The following is a 22,705-nucleotide window of genomic DNA, read 5'->3' as shown; positions in this document are numbered from 1 at the left end:
GACCGAACATAGAGGAAAGCAGCTATCAGGTCAGGTTTCATTTCCTGTTGCATTCCAGGCCATCTGCCGTGCCATTTGTGCATTCAGCCTCTGCTCTCTATGATCCGCTCCATGCCCCTCCATGTCACTGTGGCCACAGAATAACAGTCAGTTAGCCAAGGGCAGCTCAATTTGCGTAGAACTGGAGGTTTTGGTGGAGAACCACAAGACCAGCAGTGTTCATTCTAAAAGGCCAGTGACTCCACTTCAAACTAATGTTACTACTGTCAGGGGTCCAAACACAGTGCACAGCCAGTTGGGATCGGAGACAGTCAAGCGGCTCTCGCAAAACAAAAAAAGATATATGTGACATACATAAACACACCAACAAAACTGAGAACAAAAAAAGACATATGTGGCATACATAAACACACCAACAAAACTGAGAACAAAAAAAGATATATGTGACATACATAAACACACCAACAAAACCGAGAACAAAAAAAGATATATGTGGCATACATAAACACACCAACAAAACTGAGAACAAAAAAAGATATATGTGGCATACATAAACACACCAACAAAACTGAGAACAAAAAAAGATATATGTGACATACATAAACACACCAACAAAACTGAGAACAAAAATATTTCAACAACTAGCTGCAAAACCCTGTTTAAAAATACTTACAGTTTTCACAAGATGGGTGTCACTTCTCGGCCGGATCTATCTTAACACATTCGGCTCATTGAAAGAGGAAGTGTCACTAGCCTCAGCCTCATATTGCGACACTAGTGACCATCTTCCCGAGGGCTTCAGTCCATCTGATTTGAACAAAAAGTGGTGGGGGTCAGTGTGAGAAAGAAGATGACGGCGCGCACACACACACACACACACACACACACACACACACACACACACACACACACACACACACACATTTAGCCTAATGCACATACACAATGTGGTTTTGCTCATCGCCTGTGGCAAATATAGAGACTAGAGAGGAGAGCGCGTTGTGCGGGCGAGAGGAAGAGGAGGAGGAGGAGGAGGAGGAGGAGGTGGGGGAGGATGGAGCTCATACTGAGCTCACCGGGACCACAGCTTCTCCATCTACCAATAGGGTCAGGCAGAGCAAGCGTCTAAACATGTCACACAGCTCAGCGACTCACAGCCACAGGAGCCACCGCTATATAATGTACTCGCATGTCACAGCGCACATGGGTCCAGGTCACTTTTAAATGCAATGAAAAGACACTTGATAAAAAGAGGACATTTGATTTGGTTTATGCAATTCCCATGCTTGCATGAATTTGAATCTAACACATAAGCCATTCCTGTACTTGTGCATGAACTATAAAACAGTGATGTGCCATGACAACTGTCACTATTCAACAGGAATCACTATCTGCTGTAATTATACAAGGGAATCAGGCTATACAAGGTTTTTGTAATGGAAAGCTCTTTACAGAAATTCCACCAAGTACATGTCCAGACTTGAGAGGCATGAGAGTTTGAAATCCATACCGGCAACTTCATCACCAGCTGCTTAGTGAGAAGAGAGTCTCCAGCCCTTTTCCGAGAAGAAGGCCTGAGTTTATCTTTTGAGATACTGCACAAGTTGGACTATGCTTATCACCACACAGATGTGTAAAAACAAACTCACACGTTGTTTCACAGAAGGAATGCAAAAAGGCCCACTTTCTGTCTCTGATCACACACTTGGATCACACTCTCTGATCACACAGACCTGCAGTCATGGCGACGCATTTCTAGTCTGGGGGTCTTTCAGTCATACTTTTCTATACAGTATCAGACATTTGGTGACACAAAAACATGGATGCATGACACTGCATTAAAAAAATACTTCCAGGATGGTTCACAGCACAGGTAGTGGGTTTTTGACTATGTTGCTAGGGAAGGCCTGAGGTCCTGTTCTCCACTGGGCATGTTGTAGCACAGCAAAACAGCATGGGACTGCACTGCAGTGAAGTCACTGACATGAAAGGGGGTGCGGGCCTCCGGGCTAATTGTGGAAAACACCATAACAGAGGTACGCAAAGAAACAGGGGCAGGTCAAGAAGCAGTCTCATCTGTACAGTGATATGCTGCCAAAACATTTGACCCACACACAAACTCTTGACCCACATACTTTAACAAGCCAAAATGTCCGCCCATGCTATAGCATGTTATCCCTTACAGAAACAAACAGCAGTTTTCCCCTGCAGCTCATATGCAGGAATTAAGTGTTTCGGCCATGACAAAATGCACTGCAACTAGGCTACATTGCATAAATGCAATTAGCTGGACATGAAACTGCACTGTAGGGTACTTAACAAAAACGGCAGTGTAACTGTAGCCATTTTTGTAAAAGATTTCATCACAGTAGTAGATTATACATCTGTGTTCCTCTTTTGTAACTGTAACTTGCTACTCTCTCCTGTGGGAATCCAGGTGGTGTGTGGTGTAACCGTATTTTCAACAGGCCCCACTGAACAAGGGTGTTCACTGACAAGACAACCCACAAACCAGTAGCTGAGTTGGCCCACAACGCCAACTCAATGGCCAGATGCCAACCAGGCTACCAATTTTGTTAAATGAGTGTGATGGGAGGAACAAAGCATTGCGTGCTACACTGTTGTTCAAATTTTCCAATTCAAACTGACAGCCAATCCGTCTAGGGTCCTCAATTCACGCAAGCCACAACAGGCACTCGGCTTCATATTTCATACACACTCAGCCTTGTTAAAACGCAGCATAGTCGCATGGAACGGGGCAGGCCCTCGTATTCTTTCAGTGTCGAAAGTTGTTGCTGTGCGTAACCTTCACGGAGGAGACGGGGGAGCCACTTTCAGAGTAGGCTATAGCAATTTATAGAAGTTGGTCTATTGCAAATCCTAAAACAAACTTGAAATGGTGTTTCTCTCCAAAAAAAAAAGCTTTGTTGAGGCAACTGATAGTGGGTATGCTACATTTGAATCAATCCTACCGATTCCAAAGAGATTTGGCGTCTACTCGACGTTCAGAGCCCTCATCCAATCTTCAGTAAAGGATTAATGGACGGATGAACTTGAATTTTAGATTGTAGCGGAAGTTCTTCGCAGTTTCATTATGAAAAGAATGCTTTCAGTATGCTAATGATTACCAGTATGCTCTGGCAACCGTAGCCCATAAAGCGCGTTAACACAAAAGTACGCTGGGCAACGCTATACAAAATCAGCCAACTGAATGTAGTCTATCGCTCCTATTAAAAACAATGTATCCCAAACAAATAGTCTATTTCCTCGTGTCTCCTTCCATAAAGTAGGCTAATATTATTTGCGCTCTACACATTTCGATGTATGGTGTCTGTTTGGATACCATACATTGCCAACATGTGGAACATGCTAATAGTCACTGTCTACACGCATAAAAGGTCAGACTCAACAAATAAAGTCTTACCTGAAATTTGTCCAGAGGAGGTTTTTGGCGTTAAGTTTAATGTAAAGTCACTGAGAATACTGCAGTATCACCAAAATTATGGTGGTGTTTCGAAAACAACCTCTCTCCTCTTCCCAAGACAATTTACACTCGGGAGAGGAAAAGTGGGAGGGCTTATTTGGACAAGTCTTGACAGAGTGTATCAACCATGGCATTAATTGAGCAAGTCTGCAAAGATGAGAAACTAAGTAAAATGTGTGCTATTTATAGAGGTTTACTATGCATGTGTCTATTTAGAAAGTGTTAAGTCTACGTTCTGTCTGACATTCCAATAGTTTGGCTTTTCCAACGCCTGGATAAGCCTGTGCGTACACAAAGGGAACCAAAGAAATATAAAACAAAAGAAATCTGATAGTGTTCTATGACTGTAGAAAGGAAGAATTGGACCTTGGCACTACGTTCCACTTGTGTAGGCTGCGATGTACTTGTTCTATTTCCGCAAGCATTCATCTGATAATGCGGCGGCTGGTATTTCACAAGAGACATAACATTCACACTTTCTACGCGTCACAGTAGTTTAAGCGTGACAGTTATTAAGGTTTTGCAACTACTTAAAATAAAGTTATAACGTTACAATACAGTAATGTGTATCATACAATGCCAGAATTATGCCTATAATTGTGCCGTTGCACTTAAAGACAGCCACAGGGTGCAGAAAGTTCAGGGACGTGACATTTTCATGTTATAAACTGACAGGAAAATCAAACATTGATTAATGCTTCGTAAAATACAGATGAAATTAGATTTTAACACCTAGTTTACTTTTCTTCTTTATTTACATGTAGTCACATAATGAAGTAAACACTGACATCTAGCGAACACAATTGAATATTCACATGCACATACTTGACATAAGGTCAACGTTCACTCCCAGCAGACAGAACACTGACATTTCAGATGTTTATTTTTAATACCTCTACATTTTTATTTAAAAGGCATTTGAGATTGTGATCTGATCCGACCACTACAGAGTACTATACCAGACACATTAAACTGATCAAAACATAACAAAAATGGAAAATAAAATCAAGACAATCTAACTTCTATTCCATTGGTTTATGGACATAGCTCCACTACAAGTAGCAGAATTCAGTTAAGGCATACATTTGCACTATATTAGGCCTACTCCAGATCAAATAAGAATGGCTTATCCATGTAAATTCAATTAACCATTATAACTCATCAGATACAACTGTGGTCAATAAAAATTGCCAAGTGACATGTATAAACCTTTACAGAGGCTGTTAGAAAACTATAAATGTATTTACATATTTCAAATATTACAGAATTATTTTCCCAATGATTACAATACAATGTTTTTTTTTTTTTAAAAGAAAGAAAGAAAGAAAGAAAGAAAGTGAGAGTAAGATTCACATTCATTTCTGTACTTTACCGGTGGTTTTCAGTCATTTCTTTACCTTGATGAAAGGCCAAATCAAGGAGCAACACCTAATTGCCCGACTCGACACGGCAAAACCTTTAGGAAAACCATTATGATTGTATTCCTTTGAGAGCATGTTTTCATTGCCTTGGTTCCATTTCACACATTATATTCTTTAATTAACTTTGTTTTGTATTTTACAGAACTATGTAAATCAGACAATATACCTAACCTGATTTAATAATCAACTGACCATTGTTTACAGTTCATAGCCTTGAAACATGCGGAGTTTAGTGAAAATAATACGGAGAAGGCATTGGTTCACATTCTCCATCATGCCTAACACCTCCAACTCTCTTCTTTTATACAAAATGTTCCCTACAACTTTATTGACCATGTATGTAACTTACCTAAATTACCTCATGAAATTACCTCATGAAATCTATCTTTCATGACTAACAATCATCTTGGCAAACTGCTTTATGCTTATATACTTTTGACAAAATAATTTTCACCCTGCCAAGCCAATTTGCGATATTCTCCGGCCCTCAGGGAATAATTCATCATGCTTTACACCATATTAAAGATCTAAAGGTCTTATTTGTATGTTGAAAGCGTGTTGATTAAAACTTCAATTATTTTTTCTAAAAAAGTTGGAAAACTGTTATAAGTACCAATGATGATTGATGAAGTTAGTGTATTTAGCTTGTGAGCACTTACGTGCTATCCCTGCTAGCATTGCTAGCTATGGGTCCAAACCCTGTTGGCCCTGCATTATCAGACTATATTTGAAATGATATGACTAAGGCCCCATGCCTGTTTGATTGGTAAGTGCAGACTCCCCTTTCTCAGGGGAGAAATGTTTCACCTCCATCTTGGGGTTGGTGGGGCTGAGTGAGTTGAGTGGCTCGTTGAGGTCCTCCGCACACGCACACACGCACACAGCTCACAGTTTGGACTGCAGAGGCTTCAGATACTTGTGGTAGGACTGGTGCACCTGAAGGGAGGGGAAGAACACAGCTGACACTGACGGCCAAAAATACATACAAAAGATGTGAACTATTTTTAAGCAACTGCCTCATGCATTCTGGTAAAAGTCTGTGCTAGAAATGATTATTTGATGGTAATACTGAATAGCCATAAGCTATGGCTGAAGGTAACATTACTTTGTTTTACTGACAACAGACGTTTACATTTACAAAGACTCATGCTATGATGGTTCACTCTACAGTTCCCCAGCTACCTCAGTGCGGTTCAGTGGAGACTTGCGGGCCCAATCAAACATGTGCTCGTAGACGTTGCCGTCGTAGCGACCCAGCACGGAGTTGAGCATCTCGTCGCAGTAGTCGAAGGCGTCCACGAGGGCCACGGCATTGGTGCGCACCTGGCCCAGAAGGTCCTTCAGGCGCTGGGAGACGCTGGAGAGCTGAGGGACGGTCAGCAGACCTGCCTGCAGGGGGCAGCAGAGAGGAGAGAGGCGATCAGGTAGGGCAGTGGGGCAGCACCCACAGGGTCCGAGTTACAACGTGCCAGACAGCTTGTGTGTTCCCTCGTACTGAATCTGGTATGTGAGCATACTTCCATAATCTTGTCATAAGGATTAGTGAAAACACACAGTTATGTGTACGACAGTCCAGTCGATGGGATACAAGGGCATATTTGAAAGCAGTACAAGTGGAATCGGTACCTAAAACCTAAAAAACTGTTAGGACTTTCTATTCTTGGAGGATTGAAATAGCTATTTGTGAGCTGCGTTGAAATGGAGCCAGTAGTGTGAATAAAAAGCAGCTGTCTCAATATGGGAGGGAGTGCACACCACTCCTGTGACGTGATGTCTGACTCAATTTAATTATTTAAGTCCTCATCATTTTACAATAACACTGCTACACGACTGAAGAAGAATGTGGATGAATATAATGTTATTCTTGTTTTCTGGTCAATATATATATATATATATATATATACAGTATGACTATCTGAAGTGTGGAGAGATTCTAATTTGGATTCCTCCGACATGATAAACAGATGCAAGTGGTCAACAAACAAGAACATGACTCACACCCTTGGATCAGCCAAACAATACTGGTTATTCAACTAAATTTAGATATTACATAACATGCTTTTGTTAAACACTAAGTAACCATTGCAATCAAACACTGAACCATACTACAAGACGTATACCAAGGTTTTGTGGAAAACTCATACTGTGTGTGTGTGTGTGTGTGTCTTATGTTGTGTTTGTCTAATTCTAGCGTTGCCGAGCCAACGGGGTGTCATCAGTACGGGCCCCGCTCCGCCCCTCAGTGACAGGAACTACCCGTGCGGGAGTGTTACCTGCAGGAAGTCTCCGGAGTTCTGGGCGACCCCGTGCAGGGCGTAGAGCAGGGCCAGCGTGCTGAGGGCAGAGTGGACGCCTGTGTCCCCCACCTCCCCCAGCTTGGCCGCGAACAGCTTCACCACCACGTAGTGGCAATGGGCCTGAGGGGGATTAGACACAGTCATCAGTTATATTAATGGACATTCTATCAGTTAATAAATCAATCTATTGTTCATAGTGCAATCAATCCATTTGTGCAATAGTGCAATGGATCAATTTATTGTTTATAGTGCAGTCTCACCATTCAAAATGGTCTCTCAATTCTATTTATTCTATAGGTTCTAGATAGATTCTAGATCAGGGGTGTCAAACTCATATTAGGTAGTGGGCCAGATTTGTCGGAATGAGACCTTGTGAGAGCCGTCATGGTCATGGTCATTATAATTTTTCTGCATGGGTTTAATCAATGTATCATAGAGATATTGCTTATTACACATTGTTGAAGACTATCTTTTTTTCTAATTTCCCCTTCCTACCCAGAACATCTGGGGGGCCGTATGGAACCTGCTGGCGGGCCTGATCTGGCCCCGGGCCTTATGTTTGACACTCCTGTATCTAGATTCTAGACATAAATGTATTGTTCAATGTAGGGCTGACCGGGTGTGTTTTCCCTTCTCTGTTGTTTGCCATCATTTCTGAGATTTTTGACTGCTAGGGCTCATTACACATTAAGCCACCTGCATAGAACAAATTGTTAACAGTGTAATAATGAAGGCTGCGTACGTCAGAGGCCCGGACGAGGTCGATGGAGGAGTTGTTCCAGGCGTCCTCGGGGCTTTTGCTCTTCTGCAGCTCCCCCTGCAGGCTCTTGGCTGCAACTTCCACCAGCCTGTCACACAGAACATTGCAAAAGCGCATCAGGAAAAACAGGTTTACAGTACAAACATTATTGAGAACAGACATCCTCCTCTAGGACCACTTGTTACAACACTTTCAGCTAATTTACACAAATTAGCTAATTTACTCAGCAGACTAATATTTGGACATAATTCCCTCTGATTTAAAGTGAAAGGGTGGTATGGCTTAATGATTAACTGCCAGACTTCTGACTTCCTGTTTATCAACCCATTCTTGTCATTAGTCACCATGGGAACCACACTTCTTGTCGTTAGGGCCAGTGGTTACAGATAACAAAAGTCACTGTTGTCGGTATTGTCCGTACTTGGCGGCACGTAGCTTGTAGGCCTCCACCAGGCTGGCCAGGTCGCTGACGTTGACCACGGTGGGGCGGGAGGACACGGGCTGGGCCTGCAGGCGCTGCTGGGCCTCGTTCAGGTAGGACACGATGCCGGTCAGCTGTTCGCCTTTACTCGCCTGCCTGTAGCTCTTCACCAGGTACCTATGAGGGGGGAGGAGGGAGAGCTTACCACCAGCACATCACAGAGCTATGGCAATGCCATCCCAATGTGCTAACATGAATGCGCTGTGATGGGTTAATAACGTTGACAATACGTTGACATAACGTTAACACATGACCTGCAATTGGTCACTGAATATTTGAGAAACAGGCACCCGATGACACAGACTTGTCGTGCCTTGACACGAGCACTGGTTGGAGTGTGTTGGTGTGTGAGGGCGGTGTTAGCTGGGGCTCTGACCTGGCGGTCTGCAGCATCATGACCGTGTTCTCGCCCTCGTACGTGCAGGTGGGCGTGAAGGTGACGTAGATGTCCGGCAGACTGCTGCACTGCGAGTAGCCGTGGCCGCCACACGCCATGCGGCACACCTCGATGCCCGCGTTCGCCACCCAGGTGGTGAAGGCCTTCAGGCCCGCAGAGAGGGCATGCAGCTGGGGGGGGGGGGGGTCAAACAGAGTGGGTCGGGGGGGGGGGTTAGCCAGATACACACAAATAACAAGGCTTCATAAGATCTGTACAGGAAAGTGAACACAAGGTCACAAAGTAAAGTGAAATATAGTATTTCAAGAGTAGAACAACACTATTTGGAACAGTACTAATTTAAACACCTTCATTTTAAACCATAAAACATATCCAATTCATTATTCGTATCCATACATTACATTACAGAGAGTTATAAAGAAGAACCCATCCCCTCTGAAGACATGTGCCTTTCATCCATGAGCAGATATCACATGAATGTGAGCATGTCACCCCTGGTGCAGATATCACATGAATGTGAGCATGTCCTGGTGTAGCATGTAACCCCTGGTGCAGATATCACATGAATGTGGGCATGTAACCCCTGGTGCAGATATCACATGAATGTGGGCATGTAACCCCTGGTGCAGATATCACATGAATGTGGGCATGTAACCCCTGGTGCAGATATCACATGAATGTGGGCATGTAACCCCTGGTGCAGATATCACATGAATGTGAGTATGTAACCCCTGAATGAATGAATGTGGGCATGTAACCCCTGGTGCAGATATCACATGAATGTGGGCATGTAACCCCTGAATGAATGAATGTGGGCATGTCACCCCTGGTGCAGATATCACATGAATGTGGGCATGTAACCCCTGGTGCTGCTGCCCACCTCGGGGAGCTCGCTGAAGTCTCCCTGGTTGATGTCGCCGGTGATGCGGTGGTAGGTCTCCGTCATGTACTGGCCCACAAAGTGGAAGGCGTAGGCCGTGGCCAGCAGGGGAAAGAGCTTGTACTGCTGCGTCTGGTAGTCCAGGATCTGAGGCTCCGGCTCGCTGTTGGACACAGGCCAGAATCAACAGGACCGTCATGACACACGCACACGCACACGCACACACACACACACACACACACACACACACACAGAGACACCCACACACACTCACAGAGGAACACAGTGCAACACTAATGTGGGGGTGGCACAATCATCCACAGAGAGGCCAAGTGAAGAATCAGGCCTTCAATCTAATACACACACACACAAACAAACAGTGACACAGACCCGCCTATATCTACAAACAGACCATTGGGTTTACGCCCGATGGAACAACAAGTCAGTGAGTTATTTGCTAGTGACTTATTTGCTAGTGAGTCGTTTGAAGTCTAATATCAGTTGATTAAAAGGAGCCGCATCAGGTGAGCAGAGCTGGTGCTTGGCTGGAATGAGAGACACACTCGGAGTCACACTGGGGCCCTTTGTGAGGGAGTGTCCACCCCACAGTACAGTGGGCCTGCCGTCCGACCCTTCCCCGGGACAAAAGCGCCTCATATACGAGTCGCCTTGAGGCACACGGACACAGTGGAGGACTACAATGGACAGAGTGGCCAGTGACACACTGAGCGTGCTCACGTAGTGCGCAGTCAGCGTGGGCCTGGCTAGTTCTGCTTTCGGGTTTGTGTGGAAATGGAAGGCCAGTGAAAGGAAGTGCTTTAACGTCTGTGACAGCAGGCTGACTTGTGCCCTTTTGCACGTAGGCAGAAATGTAGGCCAATGGATGTGTGACTCATTCAGAGTGGAAAGTGTGTGGAAGCAACTTCAACTGTTGTCACCAGAAGAACACTTCTTATGTCTGACTGACTGTCTTAAGCATGTAACAGAACTGAAAGCATTTTATAAACGCATGTAATTATAAGTGCATGAGTGAGTGTGTATGCAGTGTATGCGCTGTAACTATGTTTTGGAAATAGTAGCACTACTTACAACTGACCTTGCTAATTCTAGCACTTATCACCTGACTAGACACCTAAATGTATAAAAACAGCACTCACTGATATTGTACTCTACCTTTTTTAATTGTTTTAAATTGTTCTAGAATTGTTGGGAGAATTGTTTTAAAAAGCTTTAAACTGTCCATCATGTTGTAAGTCACTTTGGTTAAAAATGTGTCAGCCAAATGTAATGTAATGTATTGTAAATGTAATGTAATTGTAATGTAAATGTAAATACATTGTGTGTCTGTGTGCATTATGTTCACAGAGATACAGCAGGAGTGAGTTTGATTGTTTATGAATGTACATGTGTACAGTGTAAATAAGTGTACGTTTCTCTGTGCCGTGCACATCTACACACACATGCTTGAAGAGTGTGTGAGTGTGTGAGCCCACGTCGCCTCTACTCACCCGGGCCGTATCTCGGACTGGTGCCGGACGGCGCTGTAGCGGATGGCGATGGTGGAGGCTTTGGCCAGCGCGCGGGACGACTCGCCCACTATCATGGAGCGGATGAACACCATGGTGCCGTATGTCAGCTTGGAGCTCGGGGGCTTGTGGTACGTCCCATCCGGCTCAACCTGTGGGGCAGGAACAAACGCCAAACTCAGCAAACGCCAAACACACATGGTATCAGTGTTGGAAGTGTAAACACACGCTTGGCTCTCTCGCACTGGATTGTGTTATTACCGTGAAGGTCTAGGACACAGGCAAAAAGGGTTTAGAGTTCATTTCTAGGCTTGGGTATCGAATATGGAGTATTGGTTGGAACCGGGACTATCTTTGCAATTTTCCCGGAATCGTTCAAAAGTTTAAATTTCGATTCCTAGTTTCGATTCCCAGTCTGCCGACCGGAAGAAGAAACGGCTGAACACCAACGAAGAAGCGCATAGTTCATAGAATTAAAATTCATGGAGAATGTCAGACTATATCATTCAGAAAGCAGGGTTCCCGCGGATCCTTAAAAAGTCTTAAATACAACTGAATTTTTGAAAGAGAGGTATTAAATGTGTGTACAGTATGGGACCGCCAGCGAGTGCAAGAGAGCGAGTGATGTCTCCATCCAGTTTCCTGTATATAAAATGCAATTGTATAAGTGACTAGGCTTTTAAGCTACGGGAGGAAGTGTAGTGGTTGCAGAGTGAAGATGTTTTTCACGGGTTTGGTTAAAGGTGTGAAAACGGTAATAATACAGTAGGCCTATGTACAAAATAATATGCCTGACGTTTTCGTGGTGTAGCTGAGGCGTGAGAGATAGACAGGTAGCCTACGTGGAATGAGGAAGCCTATGGTAGAATGAGCGGGAGAAAGAGTTGGTAAGCCATTTAGCGATAGGTTGGCCATATGTTCGAATTTAGGTCGGACATATGGATTTTAAAAGCCCTGTCCGGCGTCCGGCGCAGCCTGAAGCCAGACGCTCATTTGTTCTCCTTTTTGGAGTTGCGCTTGGCATCTAAAGTCTTTGCTCGGACGCAGCATCGTTTCACAAACTATGGACGCGAAGACTGCTGGTCAAATTATGTGCAGTGCTTCGCAATCAGGAGGAAATACTGTATATGTTAAGTTGATCTGTTTGCATCTTTCCAGCGTGTGTTGCTGGCCTAGCCTAGGGAAGAAAATATCTGTCTAAGTTATAATAGCCTACCTGTAATATCTGCCAGAGGCTAGCTTGCCAGCGTTTCCCAGTAGGCTAGGCCTACTTCGCAAAAATTGTGAAATATAACCGCATATTTTTTGAATGTCGGCGACTGCTAAATAAAAAAAAAATACGTGCGTGCTTGAGATGAAACCAGTTAGTTTTCAGCAGGATCATGCGAGGAGGACCTGTCTCTTAATTAATTTAAAACAAGTCAATGGTTTTACAATGTTTCAGTCAAGCTTTGGTTGGTTTAGATACAACTGGTATGCAAAATGTAAAGTAGTGGATTAACTTTAATTTGCTGTGCTGCATATTGGACAATAGATGCACAAAGTAAATTATATAAAGTAGGCTTATTAAAATATGTAAATAGCTTAGTCTAACTTAGAAAAAAAATATTGAAGGGAATCCAGTCCAGTGCACATGTCTTTGGCAAGTAGCCCTAGGCTACTACAGACACAGGTGAAGAACAGTCAGCCTCAGCAGTAAGCAAAACCAAATATGTACAGCCAGCTTCAAAAGCAAGCAGCCCAGACCCTAAAATTGGGCATTTATAGCTGTGAAGGTAATTCACACACAATTATTTTTCTTTCGCCAAAATATATTTGGTAACTTCTGTAGACATCCAAAATGGGGTGGGGGTTAAAAAAAAGGTCTTAAAAAGTCTTTAAATTTGCACTTGGAAAATGTGCAGATACCCTGAGAAAGACCGTTGGTTAGCTAGCTCATTTAAAATATCCTAAACTTTTTTTGACCCTACCTGACCCGACCCTAAATCGGAATCGAGAATCGTTAGGAACCGGAATCGTAATAAGAAATCGGAATTGGAATCGGAATCGTTCAAATTGAAACGATACCCAACCCTATTCATTTCAAGCTCCAGGGGCTTATGGGTAACGTGGATAAGTTAGTGGCTGAATTATGGGTTTGTGCAATTTGAGTGATTAATGTGGCCTCTCCTTGGACCACCTCTACTCACCTTGGCATACTTCATGAGCATGTTATCACGAGGAATGCGCACGTTATCCATCTTCAGGTAACCGTTGTCGACCTCATCGAAACCAAACTTGGGCCCAATATCTCCCACAGTAATGCCTGTAGCGTCAAGCATGAGGAATGAAATCATTTGAACCTATCAATTTCTTTACAGTGTATGGATGTCTTTTTATAGTCAAAAATATATGTTTACACTTTAACTTCTCAGTCACAAACAAACAAACAAACAACCCAAAAAACACACACACATACATACATACAAACAAACAAACACACCTGGAAGTGGCTTGTGTGTGCTCATAGAACGGATGGGGACGATGAAAGCATGGAGGCCGTGGCAGGTCCCTTGGGTGTACAGCTGAGCCAGGACTATGGCATGGTTGGACGTCTTACCCACTGAACACACACACACACACACACACACACACACACACACACACACACACACACACACACACACACACACACACACACACACACACACACACACACACACACACACACACACACACACACACACACACACACACACACACACACAGGAAAAAAAGGTTGTCAATGCTTTGAGGTGCAGGTGGATTTGCAGGGCTTTGGCAGCTTAGTCAGCACTACAACTGGGCATATTTGTTATGCTTACCATAATCAGATTATAGCCACACACTGTATTCACATTCACTGAAGCAAAGGAAGGAACACCAAGCCCAAGATTTTTTACAATCACAACTCCAGCACAAATATGCATCCGGGTCTGCCTATTTTTAGCAGCTGTAGAGGAAGTCTCCGTCACCTAGCGTGACACCTTGCCAGTAGCATGAGGGTCAAAGGTCAAAATGTCAACGGTGAGCACTCACATCCTCCAGGCCACCATTTGATAGAGCTGATGGTTGGGCTGTTCATGACAAATTCTTGTGTGGAGGGGTCGTAGGTCGCGGTGGTCTCCAAACCTCGGATGAAGGTTCCTGGTGAGGGATAAGTGGCATGCACAGGACACAGAGGAAAGCCACCAAAGCAGACAAAGAGCAGGAAAATCACATTAGCTTACATTGACATCCACCTTATTCATTAAATTGTACTGGATTTGTAATCATTGGAAACAACTGAGCGGGACCACAGAGCGTTCAGGTTTTCAAAAAAAAGGCTGCTTTTTAAACAATAATGTTTAATATTTAATGTTCTATTCACTAAAGCTGAACTAATAAGAAGATTTGGCAGATAATATGTGATAAATATTATTACACCTCTTGTAGATATTTGACAGCAATGACACACCAGTCTCATGATGGGTACCCCAGAGGCTGAAGAAGTGTACCGTGCACTTGAATGGTGTTTAAAAACTCTAAAGGTCAGACATTGTGCTATACAATAACAACTCAGTGAGTTCAGCTATAGTTGGAGCTTCAGAATTCGACATGGAACAGTGACTGATTCATGAGCAGGCATGCACAGTTGGCATGGCTGGCAGCCAAGCACTGCACATGCCGACCAGAACACATTCCACCGAGGAGGAGGAGATGCAGGGGGGCCTCAGGTTATGGTTAATTGAGGTTAGGAGGGTGAAAGCCTATTCATCTTACACGCAACCTTTCCTTCTGTCAAGAAAGAACATTTGAATTAAAAGTCTTCAAATGCTCAAGAGATATGTGGACGTTCTATCATTCCTATGGTTAACTTAAACAGACGTCCACTCACAGCACTAGCGCTCAAGGACAACAATAGCCTACTTATGTCCTTCATTTGAACTCTACTCTTCTGGTCATGGGCCTGGGCATGCAGCTCCACCGTGAGGCCCTGAGGGGACGGTGCAGGTCAGAGCTATCTCAGGACAAGAAGGCGTTACCGTGGCCTATCTCGGTCTGGGCGTAGGTGCCAATGATCTCCAGGTTCCAGGCGGGCATGAAGAAGGCCTCCTGCTGCTCAGGCGTGGCCTGGTTGAACAGCGTGGGCAGAAACATCCCCAGGTGCAGGTCCAGGGGTCCAGGCCCCCCACGGTGCACACAGCTAAGGGTGAGTCAGGTGGGGGGGGGGGGGAGGGGGGGGGTCAAGGGTCAGGTGAGATATTTTAGGGGTTGTGGGGGCGCAGGTGGGGAAGAGAATGGGGGATTGAAGACCATAACATTTGAACGGATGTGCGTGCAAAAGGTGGACGTTAGGTGATGGATGGGGATGGATGGATGGGTGGATGGATGGATGGATGGATGGGTGGATGATGACACAGAAAGAAGAGAAGAGAAAAAAACAAAAGACAGCGTATGAGCCAGTCATGCAAGTTGATTGCTGGGCGCCAATTTAATTTTCAATTTTCAAAAGCACTTGATGGTTCTTGCAAAGTCTTTTGCTAATAAATATCTTTCAAATACACTCCATTATGCACGATTCAAACGACAATAAGGGCGCTGTGAATTTTATGGTGGAAGCCTTGGATCTCAACAGCCATGTTAGCATTACTGTTCATCAAATGCAGCCTTCATTTAGTTTAGTTAATTCAAAGAATTATTCAGTAGCAATTTACCGCGTCTCACACATGAGCTTCGAAGTCAAAGCTCCTCACGAACCTCACAAGAGCAATAACACAGGCCAATTGATATCATCGAAGCAACAACAGCTTGCAACGCAAATGTAAACAAGGCAGAAAAACAACAAAACAATGCTGTGTGAAAGCAGATTCATGTGAAACTGGTGTCGCTCACAGATTGGCCTACATTTCACCCATTGTACTCCTTTATTCTCAACAAACAAAAGTTCAACTGAAGAAAGTGAAACTGTTTCACAATGCCTAAATGGCTTTCAGCAACAGGGAAGAAAAAAACATGGCATAAAAAGAAAAACTTGATTAGCTACATTAGCAGAGATTAAGATCAAGGTTGAGATCATTGCAAGGTCGATTCTTTATAGTAGTCAGGTAGAACCCCAGGATAGGTGTGGCATAAGGTACTAATGCAAATTTTTTGCATACATTTTTTGCATCAGTATCCTCCACTGAAAGTGTAGCCAAATTTTTATTTGCACACTGTTCACCACCTTTGCAATGGCAGTAGGTGGTGCATGGTAGACCATCTGACTGACAGCTGCAAGAGGCCCTGGAGCATGCTGGCACTGCCTTGCATCCACAAGCAACAAGCTGTAGGCAGGCACAGGAATTCCATCCTCTATTTTCACACTGGAGGTGTTTTTTTGTCAGCAGCTCTCCACAGAAGGACTTGCAGCCGTGCGCGCTTGATGTGTTCCGCTGCATATTCTCTTGTTGGAGGAAGACTCTTTATTTTAGCAGGGTCTCTTTTCTTGGTGAATAGCATGAATCAAGTTTCTGAGGCTTTCAACAGTCTTTCCATAGTAGAGGCAAGAAAGGAAATCCATTCCTGCCTTCATGCTCATCAGCTTCTACAGTACAATTCTTCAAATCAAGATTCCTCTTGAGCATCAAATGGATTGCTGAGGTTTTCCCTTTGCCATATGGATATGACACACTGTCACAACCAAACAATGCATGAACAGCCAACAAATCATAACATTTGTCTAATTTTGCAGCCATAGCATTAATGTCAATTACTTTGGGCCTCCATGGCATACTGGTTAGGGAATCGGACTTGTGACTAAAGGGTGGCCAGTTCGATCCCCGACTGGTAGGAAAAATGTGAGTGGGCGGAGTGACTTAACAGCGCTCTCCCACATCCATGTGAGGTACCCACATCTGGGTGAGGTGCCCTTGAGCCCTGCTCCCCGGACGCCAGATCAAGAGCTACCCACTGCTCCGGGTGTTAATGTATACTCCTAGTATGCTCACTGCTCTAGGGTGTGTGTGTGTGTGTTTGAATGGGTGTACAGTACACTGTTTGTGTGGGTGTGTTGTACACTACCCCCGAATGGGTAAAATGCAAGGCACCTGACCCTTCACTGCTCCCGAGCGCCACTGTAGCAAGTCAACTCACTGCTCCGGGTTAGTGTGCGCTTCACCTCATGTGTGCTCGTTGTGTGCTTCATCTCACTGTGTTCACTAGTTCACGGATGGGATAAATGCAGAGACCAAATTCCTTGTATATGCAAGTATAGACCCTTTCAAGAGAGTTCCATTATCATTTTAATTTATTGTTGAAAGGATCTATACTTGGGCTATAAACCTGATTTACATTTGTTGTTGTATTTCCAAATGATTCGTGTCATTCCTTGCAATACTGGAAGAAATAATTTTCTTGATTCTGTCCTCTCCTCCTGTAATCAACTTTGCAGTTTTTTTTCTGTAATTAAGGGGGAAAATTCAAGGACTATTATAGTTAATGTGCTGACTAACTGGCAAGTACCTCATAACTCAGACTAGTTTGTATCAATCCTGGATTGTGTTGTCTGTTTTTAAAGCATTAAAAAAAAATTTAGGATGAAAAATATTGTTGTCTGTAATTCTGGGGGGAAATCTAAGGACAGTTATAATTAATGTGCTAACTACCTGGGAAGTACCTCACAACATTGCTGTCTGAAATTCAGCAACTGATTCAAGGGAAATTAAAGCTAACTTGCTAGCTAACCCGCAAGTTGTTGAACTAGGGTACATCAGACTTACACCAGGCTATAATTCATATTAAAAGGAATTACTATTGAATGATTGTATTCCTGTATGTATTAAGCTACATGGCAGTTCCATAATTTGTTTAATTTAATACCAAACATGACACGATGATTTTCTATGATCAAAAAAGGGGTGTGGCAGGTCATGCCATTTTAAAGAAAATGCTCAAGGGTGCCGGAGTGGCACCCGTCAGATTCTGAAAGGACACCCCCTTACCTATCAATTTATGCAAAAAAATTGCATTAGTACCTTATGTCACACTTATGCCCAAATTCCACAAAGTTCTACCTGACTATAGAGAAGGAAGGATTTTGAGGTAAGAACAAGTTTGTCATTGATTTCAGACTGGGCAATGATGGCAAGGCAAGGTTTGGGCTTAGGAGAGGGGCACGAGGATGTAGCAATCAAAATGCACACCGGCTCTGATTTAGAGGCTACTCTAGGTCAACACAGACTAACAGAGCAGAAAGGATGCGTGGGAGACGAGAGGGACGCCGGGCTGGAGGAATGAAAGGGCCAAATGAGACAACAGACACTTTGGATTCCGTTTCATCTCCTCCACAAGGCTCTCATTCACACAAATAGCCACATTGGGAACTACTGCAATTGGCAGAGCTAAAGTAAGCAAGGTTTGGTTAGTGCCAATGTACGCTACAGGGGCTTCATGAGTTGTAATGCCAGCGACAGTGTGCTGTCAAGCACCTACAAGAGAAGCAAATCAGATACTTTTTCCGCGTCCACTACTACTAACTAACTAACTAACAGGGACTACAGACAGGGATTGCCAGTCCTTCACCTGGAGATTTACATACCAGTTACCTAACAACTCCACCACAACAGTACACATCTGAGAAGCACCTGAATGACAGATTACAACCAGTTGTGTTTGATAAGGATTAGACCCGTAAATCTTCAAGGAGAGGACTGGGCACTGTGTAGCTCGTGTACGCGTGGTCCAAACTCCCCAGCGGTTTCCCCTAACGGGACTGACCGTGACCCAGCTCAGTCTGAGCGTAGGTGCCAATGGCCTTGAAGGACTCGGCCAGCGGGAGCCACTTCTTGCGCTGCTGTGCGTCACACTGGCTCTGCAGCGTGGGCAAGAACATGGCGTAGTGAAGACCCACCGCCTCGTGGTGCTGTCCTTTGAACGTACTGACACACAGACAGACATAAAAAATAAAACACAGACACACAGAGACAGACATACATTCACAAAGTACAAATAGATGAAGTGACCCAGCCCTCAAAAGTACAATCAAACAGCAACAAAGTCCTGTGGTACGTACAGTGGCATCCCTGTAGCTCACAACACAAATACATATAGTATAACACAGGGGTTCCCAAACTTTTCCACAAGGCCCCCCAAATACCACTAGGTTATGGCCAAGGACCCCCCTGATGTGTTATTAATCCCATCAACAATACTACGGCAAATGTAAAAATACATTAAGCTAATCCTAATAATTATTTTAGCCACAAGCACTTCACAATGGACCATACAGTGTGTCAAAATTGCATTTGGGGCTTTCTGCTATATGAGAGCCATCACTCTACTATTATTCCCAGTCATTATCATGGAAAATATAATGTTCAGATATGCGACAAATTATTATATTGGCATTGTATAACAACAACCCTCATTGTAATTGACCTCTCCAGAATAAGTCCCGCCTCCGTAACATCCGTATCCATCCAACTTCCGGGCGTGGATTGTCTATGGGAAATAACATGGCGTTTCGAAATATCATACCGGTAAAACATCTGTAGGTAGCTAAGTTGAAAAAGATGGTGGGCAGATTGGCCTACACACTTCTGCCATATAGTTTCCACTGGATTTTTTGATTGTCGGTGCCGTTTAAGTAGTATACTATAGACTATACTACTTAAACGGCACCGAAAATCAAAAAATCCAGTGGAAACTAGATGGCAGAAGTGTGTAGGACAATCTGCCCAGCAGCTTTTTCTACTTTGTCACCTACAGAGTTTGACAGGTACGATCTTTCAAAACGCCATGTTATTTCCCATAGACAATCCACGCCCGGAAGTTGGATGGATACGGAAGTTAGGAGGCGGGATATATTCTGGAGAGGTCTATAGAGCGGGTAAGTCCCGCCCTTTCCGCTATCCCGCTGGACCTCTAGATTGAAAAATCGTCAATGCAAGTGAATGTGAGAAAATAATTATTTTCTGGTCCCGTTTGAATTGTGCTATGAATGTGAACATATGTTGTCTGTGAATTTTTAATATAATTTTGTGGAACCACAGAAGGAACTGCAACCAGTTCAGAAACCGAAAGTTTTCCGAGAGTGGCAGTTCTCCCCTTATTAGACATTCTCTGCCCCCACTTTGAAAACCACTGGTATAACATACTTATCACCTGTTCAACTGCTTCAAATACTACTCCACAAACTACTACTACTACTACTCCTACTGCACTACAAAAATCAAAAGACGCATATGCGTCTATTTTCAGGGTCATTCCACATCAGTTCAACCAGGGCCCACGCACTTAGGTCTCAAAAAATTCTGAAATTACCAGGTGTACCTATGTTACCCAGGAGACACACTGTAAAATTACTCTTATGTAAGATCAATACTTTCCAAGATACAGCCAGTTTTACAGGGGGAGGGGGGTGTCGATTTTGTTCCGCCTCTTTTTTTTGTCAAAGTTCACAAGCCCATAGCGCAAGAACTAAACCATGTAGGAGGCTCATGTTGCATGCTGGTACATAAATAGGAATAGTATGCAGCAAAATCGTCACGTTTGGTCTGGATAATCCTGCATGGTCATAGCTGTCCCTCAAAGTTGATACAAATGTTATTGGAGTTTTTGGCTGGGCTCTGTTTAAGCCTTCAGAAGACATATTTGTACTCAACATAGGCTCTTGATTTATTTTCCTTACTGAGATAAGTGGAAACACTCTCACAAAAAGCAATGAACAGAAAACAAATCCCTTCAGGGTCTGAACAGCAGACCTCACAAGTCTGAAAAATCATTTTGGTTATAATTTTCAGAGCACCCAAACACCTTGTGGGAATATACAAAGATTTTTTAAATATGTTTTTCTTTATTCTCCATGATCCCCTCTTTTTGAAAACACCAATTTGACTTGTCTTATGCAAATCTTTCTTTTTTATTTTCCACCCTGAACATGGGCAAAATGCCCCATTGACATCAATAGAGGCCGACACCCCCCTCCCCTTGTAAAACTGGTGGTTCTTGGAAAGTATTGATCTTACATAAGAGTAATTTTACAGTGTGTCTTCTAGGTAACATAGGTACACCTGATAATTTTTTCAGAATTTTGTGCGTGGGCCCTGGTTGAATTGACGTGGAATGACCCTTCATGATGATTAGCATTTTGATATTGTACACACACACACACAGACACACACACACACACACACAGACACACACACACACACAGATAAATAGTTGACCAAGTGAGGCCTTTGACACAGTTAATCTGAACTGCACTTTGTACTGTGTGTCCTGTTGTGACCTGGAAGCAGGACAAGAGCGTGCAGTTTGGTAATATGGAACAGTGCCAGCAGTCTGCAGGAATCAGCCTAAGGAGTCTGTGTGCTACACCCATTCCCAACACGTATCTTCCATGCTTCCACCACAAAATTCACAGGTCGCTAGAAGTTCAAGAATGCAAACACTGAGAAAATGAGGAGTATTTAAATTAGTTTTGGAACTAAGATGAGGTGTGGCATGTTACAACAAAACCAACTATTGAATAGGTCAATAAAGGAAAACGACAAGGCTTCAATGTAATGACATTCACTTCTTATCACAGACCATAATGTCATATAAAACGATTGTTGTACCTCTTGTAATTATAAATTTCTTCAGGGTCGGAGATGCCATACTCTCGGAGTTTCAGGATCATCTGGGCGCTCTTCCTCACCGCTGCTTCATACCGCTCACTCCGAGACAGAAAGTTGGGGTCTTCCTGCTGGAAATCTGGATCACTGATAACCAGTGCTTCTGTAACATGCATTTTAAACACAGGTTCAGCACGCCTGTTCCTCCTGATCACAAGCCAATGTTAACGTTAGCTATTTGGTTGTAGTGCTACGTGAACTGTAATCGATGCATAACAACAATTAACAACACCACACTGAGGCTGAGTATACTAACAGTAAGTCTCGTTACACCTCACAGATTTTCCTCTTAAAACACACCGGTCGAGGAACAAGTAAGGGTCATGTGAAATGGAGCAGGCCTAATGGTCAAATTTGAACGGTTTCAAGTGACAGAGTTGAAATCGCACGATAAGAGTATAGCGACAAACGCTAACTTTATCTTAGATTGTCGTTGATGTTATTTACTTTGTCTGACAACATCGTTGTTGTTGACCAATCTGAACAAACTTCGTACAAGGCTTCACTGAACTTGGGGAGACTTCAGGACTGACCTATTTCTCTCCTTCGCCTGGTCTTCTCTTGACCACCATCCAAAATGTACGTGAGAAGTTCTGGGTTGAACGTCGCATTTTCACGTTCTCTCTGAATATCGGGATTCATAATGGCGTTAATATGTCTTGCCTCCGTTTCAGAGAAGAAATAAACAAGCCGTCTTCGTTCGACAAAGTGTTAGCGGCTTAGATGCACTTAATTACTACCACTAGGTTTGGTAACAGTCGCAACTTCCTCGGTTGTTGAGATCACATGTACATGACGCCTGGT

At 43.6% G+C, this 22,705-nt stretch overlaps 2 protein-coding genes across 4 annotated transcripts in view; both read right to left on the bottom strand.

Annotated features, from left to right (window-relative positions):
• The window catches only part of LOC143133137 (inactive rhomboid protein 2-like), a 35,930-nt gene extending 32,394 nt beyond the window's left edge, over positions 1 to 3,536 (bottom strand). Inside the window, exons 1-2 of the mRNA XM_076292908.1 lie at positions 3,425 to 3,536; positions 674 to 807 (exon numbers count right to left, since the gene is read on the bottom strand). The gene's annotated coding sequence lies outside the window, so the exon portion shown is untranslated. The remainder of the gene's footprint in view (positions 1 to 673; positions 808 to 3,424) is intronic.
• An 813-nt stretch (positions 3,537 to 4,349) lies between these two features.
• acox1 (acyl-CoA oxidase 1, palmitoyl) lies at positions 4,350 to 22,646 on the bottom strand. Of its 3 annotated transcripts, none has more exons than XM_076292876.1 (14): positions 22,435 to 22,646; positions 21,845 to 22,004; positions 19,002 to 19,162; positions 14,304 to 14,411; positions 13,729 to 13,848; positions 13,436 to 13,551; positions 11,229 to 11,398; positions 9,721 to 9,883; positions 8,820 to 9,010; positions 8,384 to 8,560; positions 7,945 to 8,050; positions 7,179 to 7,322; positions 6,088 to 6,294; positions 4,350 to 5,841 (listed from the first exon to the last, which is right to left on the bottom strand). In XM_076292876.1, exons 1-14 carry the CDS (start codon positions 22,541 to 22,543, stop codon positions 5,791 to 5,793), a joined length of 1,983 nt encoding a protein of 660 aa, XP_076148991.1. In that variant the 5' UTR covers positions 22,544 to 22,646; the 3' UTR covers positions 4,350 to 5,790. The 3 variants fall into 3 exon arrangements, with proteins under 3 accessions (XP_076148991.1, XP_076148997.1, XP_076148999.1); XM_076292882.1 differs by lacking the exon at positions 19,002 to 19,162 and adding an exon at positions 15,290 to 15,450; XM_076292884.1 differs by lacking the exon at positions 19,002 to 19,162 and having other exon boundaries at positions 22,435 to 22,625.
• Positions 22,647 to 22,705: the final 59 nt, after the last annotated feature.

This window comes from Alosa pseudoharengus, unplaced genomic scaffold, assembly GCF_046254945.1.
Source record: "Alosa pseudoharengus isolate Yale_2024_CS ecotype anadromous, Long Island Sound unplaced genomic scaffold, YU_APseudo_1.1 YU_APseudo_1.1_scf_1, whole genome shotgun sequence".
Classification (NCBI taxonomy): domain Eukaryota; kingdom Metazoa; phylum Chordata; class Actinopteri; order Clupeiformes; family Clupeidae; genus Alosa; species Alosa pseudoharengus.
Note: the sequence above shows the minus strand (reverse complement) of the source record. Positions and strands in the feature narration are given on the sequence as shown.

Coding starts and splice junctions, on each gene's coding strand:
- acox1 (XM_076292876.1), bottom strand. CDS start 22,543: ATGAATCCCGATATTCAGAGAGAACGTGAAAATGCGACGTTCAACCCA. Junction 8,561..8,819: donor ATGATGCTGCAGACCGCCAG/GTCAGAGCCCCA, acceptor CCCCCCTCATAG/GTACCTGGTGAAGAGCTACA. Junction 7,323..7,944: donor ACCTCGTCCGGGCCTCTGAC/GTACGCAGCCTT, acceptor AATCCCCCTCAG/GCCCATTGCCACTACGTGGT.